This window comes from Sprattus sprattus (genome assembly GCF_963457725.1).
Source record: "Sprattus sprattus genome assembly, chromosome: 1".
Classification (NCBI taxonomy): domain Eukaryota; kingdom Metazoa; phylum Chordata; class Actinopteri; order Clupeiformes; family Clupeidae; genus Sprattus; species Sprattus sprattus.
This window is the reverse complement of record NC_137920.1, coordinates 46,065,363-46,072,404: the sequence shown is the minus strand read 5'-3', so window position 1 is coordinate 46,072,404 and position 7,042 is coordinate 46,065,363. Positions and strand designations below refer to the sequence as shown.

Below are 7,042 nucleotides of genomic sequence, written 5' to 3'. Positions count from 1 at the left end.
TCATTTTAAACTTGATCTAAACCTGGATTAGCCTTTTTATTTAAACCACCCCTGGAGGAGGTTTATCTCTGTGTTATTGACAACAAATTATAGCCTACTTTCGTAATTTTTGTTACGTTATTGCTGCAACTAACGGCGTTGGATAGCGTGATAACTAACTACGGTGACAGCAATAATTGGAACCTGCTATTCATAATATTTACACCCTATTTACATGTTCACAGTCACAGCAGTGCATAATCACCACAACGATTATAAAATAAAGCTAGCGATGTCATCTATTTACTTGCAGCTTCTGTGGCTGTACTATCATCTAATGCGCCGTCGTTGTCGTAGTGGTTGGGGAGGGGGGAAATCTGCTGTGGGATCATATTAATGATCTTCTTAGACATTGGTGGTGGTCCGCCGCCGGTTTGAAATTGACCGCTGCATCTTTTTTGGCTTTAGCCTTGAGGTTTTTCTGACAGGCTTTCAGTTGTGCCCTGTCCCTCGTCTCTTTGATACCGGTAGAGCCATTGAAGCGCTCAGCTAACTGGACCCAGTTCCTCTCCTTCCTCTCTAGTGTAATGCTGTCAGTCCTCATATCCTCAATTGTAACCCCAAACTCCTCCATCAACTTGGTCCGCAACATCTTTTCAAATGTTGAAAAGTTTGACCCTCTTTGACATGTCATAATAGCTAGCTAGCTGGCTAAAGTAACTGTGTTTATTACCTATAGCCACTAGTTGTAGGCTAAACCATAGACGTATGTATATGTCTATTTGTTAAACGGTAACAAACCGTATCAGTAACGGCATTTATTCAAAAAAAGCAGCTAGTTTAGGAAAAATACCGGATGCATTTATTTAAGGCCATTTAGTTCAGTAATTGTTTAACAAACTTGTCAATTTGTTTACAAATACTACTGTGTCAGTTGTAGATATTTAGTGTTTCCTCTGTTGGCACCTTAGGTAGGGTCAGTTAAACGTACGCCACAGGGTGTGTTTAATTTGTCTTGATTCAGGGAATCCAATGGTACCTCATTTTTGAAAATCGGTCATACGGTTCAAAAGTTGCGTGTGTTAACACAAGTCCAACTTTGACCCGTTGTTGGCGCTAGAGTGGTATAATGAGAGACATGAAACTTTGTATGAATAAAGAAGGGACTGTCCTTAATGATTGTGCCAAATTTCACAAAAAGTTACCATATGGTTTGTCCTGTACAGCCACTCAAATTAAGCAGAAAAGCGGTTAAACAGGAAGTGAAGTCATATCTCAGCTAATCTTTGAGATATCAACACCAAACTGGTATATCACTTGGAAGACACTACAACGTGTTCCCATGTGCAAAGGCAACTTCATATCTTGAAAAATGAGTGATATAAAGCAAATTGGATACATTGTTAACGCTAAAATAATGCTTTACACATCTGCAGGTCAAAAAGTGAAACTCTGACACAATTTCATATGAAGACACTTGAGAATGTTAAGTACACAAATCTGAAAAAAAGTTGACTGTGAGATGAAAAGTAGATTTTTGGTGAATATTTGAAACATGCATGCTTGACTACTTGCTAGGGTGGTTCTCTATAGAATGTCTCTCTGTCTCCTCATCCGCGCGGCTCCTAAATCTCACACACGCAGTCTTCCCTTAACACACGCGCAGTCTTGGTTTTACGCACACACATTCTCACAGACACATAGCTTGGTGTCACACACATACATCCTCACAGACACACAGGGTAAGCGCACACACACAACCTCCACTCAGTCTAAACTTCAGGGAAAAAGCATTGTAAATGTTGGATTTGAAATTTAATATCCCATTGGCAAGTCTGCAGCATGGACTTTTCTATACAGTGACAAATTGTCACAAAATTACATTTTTCCCTGGTTCGCAATGTTTGGAGGAGGAAACCGCCATCGCTGCTTGCAGCTATATTTTCAATTGTGATTTTTATTCTTATGTTTATTATTGGTAATGGTCATTGTAAAAACCGTCAAAATGACTGACTGCCTTCAGATTTTTCCGTCATAGTTAAAAAATATCCGTCAATGACGGACATTTGTCGGTTAACGCGACCTCTGATATTAACCCAACCTAACTTCTCTTAGCTTACCTTAGCCTACCTAATCTTACCTTAATGTACCTTACCTTACCTTAACTTACAGTAACTTACATAAATGTACCTTACCTAACTAAAATGATCTTAAAATAAGCTATGTTTAAATTGTATTGACTTTAAATCTAATAAAGTTTAACTTCACTTGACTTCACTTGAGTTGCCTTTTGATAAACAGCAAACAGCGAACACAATCTCAGGATGCAATGGACTACAATCACTGGAAGTGATAGAGCGCGCCAGTGCGAGCAATTAAGTACACAAAGCGTGATTATGTGATTACGTCACACGCTACCGAACGTTATGATGTCTCAAAAAACTTTGAAAACAACGTTTTTTTTTAAGACATCTCACCCTTAAAAAAATTACCTATCACAATTCACATTTCCTTGTGACACAACAGAAGCAAGCATTCTCAGAAAGGTTATGCATTAAGGGAAAAATAGGCAGCCTATCATGTTTGATTTTGCTGTTCTCTCAAAGGCAAAGTCCTAAGTCCACTCTGCTCTTGGGGAGAATCATTTGTAGTGAGAGACTAAAAACTCAGTGCCATGACAAATGTTCCAGAATTCCTTGTGAATAGTCTATCATACACATTTCCTTTATGACAAGCATGACAGAAACAAATGCTGGTATCAGTATGCTCTATGCCATCTAACAGAATATCGTTTTAAGGATGATTTGTGCATACATGTCAGTCCTGCATTTTGAAATTTCCATTTGGTATATATTCCCTTTAGATGACAGATGTTGGTGGCAACTAAATGGAGCAGGACGGCGACCTTCCTGGAAATCCAGGATCCAAGGATCCTTCCTGGAAATCCTTGTTCCCCTTCAAGACGAGGGACAGTTTACAGAAAGGTAGATATGGTTGGATTACTAACAAATAAAATTCCAAATTGTAATACATACCTAGCCGGGCAAATGTGGACAGTAAGCAAAACCTCTGGAGTGTCCATCAAAACACTATGAACTACATGTAGCCTTGAACCCTCGTCATCTTGGCATCGCTTTTTGTTTACTTTTGTGTAGGGGAAGGAGGTTATCTGAGTGGAGAGTTGAAATCACTTACCTTGCTAGTCGACAGCTTATTCCAAATTTTGTCATTATAAGCCCCAGGATTTAGCGATTTTTATCTGAATTTTTTAGCCTTTTTCAATTTGATCAAAATGCAAGAATTTGTGTTGGTTGACTTCTTGTACATTTGGTGCAGTAAAACGATGAAGCAGCACTTAATAGAATATTCACTAGAGTGGGAAAAACAACACAGATTTAAACATCATGTGTGTTACATTTGATCAATTACTCGTCTGTGTTGCTGTGTATAGCATAAACAAAGTGTCAACGTGAGCTGTCCAAACAGTGGTCCCCCACTGACCAAGTTTTAAATAACACGAAAGAGCAGGTCATTGGCATGCAGTGCACAGATAGATTTCAACAGGTGTAATCTGTTGTTGTTATTGGTCAACTGACCTTTTGTCCCAGGTTTTGAAGTGCCGCTTTGAAGCAACTGTACGCGTTCATATAAAGATGATTGATATTAGGTCTAGCAAATTATAGTGTTCGATCATTATCACAACATTCTGTGGGTCCCTATAAGTGCTATAGTTATGGTTGGTTATTCTGCACACAAGAGAGATTAGAGCAATAAACGATAAAGATGTCCTTGCCTTCAGCAAACATTAATGTTGTCTATGTTCTGTGAGCTTTGAAGAAAAAGTTAGACAACCACCTGCCTTAACTTCATACCAGAAAAGTGAGGCTGCGGTCAGATAGCCTAGTCTTTTTTGGCTTAGGAACGTACCTAAATGAAATTACCCGCAAGTATCTAAGTGGTAGCCATGATAGTAGCTGGTCAAATGTTCTAAAAGCTTAGGAAAGATGCTCCAATACTTCCTTTCTTATCTCCTTTAGCATAGGGTACACTGGACCATCCTTTATGAAAGGAAAGGCAATAATATGTTTCATTTTTCTTTGCAGCAACAACATTTAAAGACCTACGTCAATAATATCTGTCATTGCATAATTACTGTTCCACAGTGTGGGCCAATACATTGGAGTTTGAGTGTGAACAGCAATGTTTGTGTTTGCATAATATTTCAGAAACTATTAAGACATGAGAAATGGTGACATCACTAGTTTCTTCCACCCAATAGTTGGGATCAGATACACAGCACAGATAGTCAAAGATGATGTAGCAGGATAAGTGGAAAATACAAAGCAAAATAGAGGAGAAGTTGATATGTTGAGGTGAAAAAGAACTAGATTTCCATTTCTTGAAGAAAATAACAGTACTTGCAAAGCAAAACATTTAAATAAATATCAAGTAAAATTAGAAAGATATGTAATGCACAGAGAGCAAACGGAATTTTAGAGATTATAATTTATAAATACGAGGTATTGTAGATTGACTGACAACGTGGGGAGAGAGAAACAAATAAAGAGAAATAGAGCGAGAGCGAAAGAGTGAGTGAAAGAGAGAAAGAAAAAAAAACAGATTGAGACATTAGATTGAGAGACTTAAATTGTATTTATTTAAGACAGAGAGTGGTAGTGAAAGGTAGAAAGATAAATAGATAGATGGACGAATAGAGTGAAAGAGTGAGTGAAAAAGAGAAAGAGATGAATAGAGGAAAGATAGATAGATGAGTGGTAAGAGAGAGGGAGAGACAGCTTCAGATACTGCAGCAGTGGCAATTGACTAGAATGTCGAAGTGACAGATTCCACCATTCATTTCAATGGGAGCATTGTACTCATTAATTTTAAGTATCTTAAGAAGTACAAAGTGTGTAGAAAAACATAAGCGTAATAATGCAAGGTACCACTAGGAGCTGCACTCTCTTCTCCCCCTGCTTCTTCTAGCTTGGCCTCTCTGCCCTTTGCCTCTTGTATCACTGGCATCTGACCAGCCCTCACTGGCTTTACTTGATACCTGTGAGGGCACTTCATAACTGAGATCTGCATTGGGCTGCAACAAGAGTTTTTATCCTTCCTGTGTTTATATGAGATAGCTTGTCAGTGTTTTGAGCACTAAAATTCGGGACACTGGTGGAGAGACACTTAATGTATGATGTACTTTTGATGATGGCACTGGGATACAGGGAAAAAATATCTCTGTTTATAATATATTAAAGGCACCCAGTGCAACTTTCGAGGCTTAAAAAGAAACATTCAATTTCTAGTCTTTTTACACGTAGTAAGTTTCAATAACTTCATACCATTACATATCGACATTCAATGGCCTCTCCCCACCGGCGATTGTTGTTGTTTACGATTTTCTATCAGTTCTCACCACACAACGACGTCTCATCTTTGCTCCTTGAATGTCGATATGTTATGGTATGGAGTTATTGAAACTTACTACGTGTAAAAAAGACTATAAATTGAATGTTTATTTTTCATTGAATGTTTATATAAAGTTGCACTGGGTGCCTTTAATAGGTCTTGTTTTGTTCACCGAAAAATTACACATTACTTTCATACAATGTCTTTAAAAAACTAATTGAGCATGGAATAAACATACATTTTAGGTGCGGTATTCTTTATGTAATTATCTTCTAGGTATTGAACAGTTTAGTTTTCTTTAAATTATAGCCCCAGACCTACCTGTCTCGATGTTTTTTTTTTAGAGGGACAATGTTTTCAAACGCAAATCTAAAGACTTTTGTTTTGACAAAACTGCCTTTAACGGACATGTCAAAAAAAAGAGAAAGGGAATAGGAAAGAAACACACCGGTCATGGAAGCTAAGTGGAAGCGATCAGTCTCTGGGTTGCCTTCTTCAACCGAAATGACTTCCCTGGGTAGAGCTTTGTCTCATACTCATTTAAATTCTCTCGACCATTCTGATGTTTTTAGTTCGCAGATGTCTCCGTGTCGGAGTGGCATAAGCCAAGTCCGAAGGAGAAGGATCTCAAGTGCGACCAGTATCGACTCCTCGGATATGAGCCCAAGTGCCGAGGCAAAGGTCCTGGTTATCAACACTGGAGGCACTATTGGAATGATGACCCATAATAACGGTAAGATTAATTCATTGTTGTCCTGACCCTAATTTTCCCCATTTAAATGACCCGGTTTTTGGCTGGTAGCATTAGAGCCCACATTTAAAACAGCCTCATGCCAGTATTTCTTATCTTCAGTGTTTCCCCCCGGGTATAACCAGTATTTTAACCATGGACTTAAAGAGATAATTTCGTTATTTAAATGTATCATAATAACGACTCAAACAACGTGTACGCTGTAACCATGACAACAGATTACTCTGAAGATGAACTCAGATGAACTACAAAACGAGGCCATACTCACTTTCCACTTTATTAGGAAACTGAGCTAATCGGATGCACCAGTCCTGCAGGAAACTTAGCCTCGTGAAGGTTATTATATTCATTCGTTGTTTTTAAACTAATTTGGAGAGCTTGTGATCAACTGTGACTGCAATTTGTTGCGTTTTTAATACTGTAGCGATCTCACAGACACTACTTGTATGATTCAACAATGACTTTATTGGCCGTTATGACTTCGGTTGAACACATACGTTTCTGTGGCTGCTTCTCATAGAACTTCCATCACAAGAGACACAACAACAAGTTACACGGTCTCTTAACCAGGTGCCCCCGCCCCCTGGCTACTCTGCCAGCCCCCCGCAGCGCATAGCAACACATGAGCTGCTGCGGCTGACAGAGAGCAAGGACACAGGCACACAGACAACACTATGAACATGAACACATTAACCCTCTATACCCCAACGGAATTCTAGAACACTGCAGCAAAATCCCACGAAAAACAGAGAATTCCTTAATTTTTTGTTATTCTGTAAACAAACAGTTACAGTTAGAAAACAAAAGAAAAATTACAATTACAAGTTTGTTTTGTTTGAAAGGGCATAAATTCTTTGTTAATATGATATCAAATATGTATTAGTGACTTCTACAAATATTAAA

The 7,042-nt window shown here is 38.4% G+C and overlaps 1 protein-coding gene across 1 annotated transcript in view; it reads left to right on the top strand.

The window, feature by feature from the left end:
- The first annotated feature begins 5,829 nt into the window (after positions 1-5,829).
- Positions 5,830-7,042, top strand: part of aspg (asparaginase homolog) — a 77,525-nt gene continuing 76,312 nt past the window's right edge. Inside the window, exon 1 of the mRNA XM_080854989.1 lies at positions 5,830-6,121. Coding sequence (XP_080711115.1) covers positions 5,842-6,121 — 280 coding nt within the window. The 5' untranslated portion in view covers positions 5,830-5,841. The remainder of the gene's footprint in view (positions 6,122-7,042) is intronic.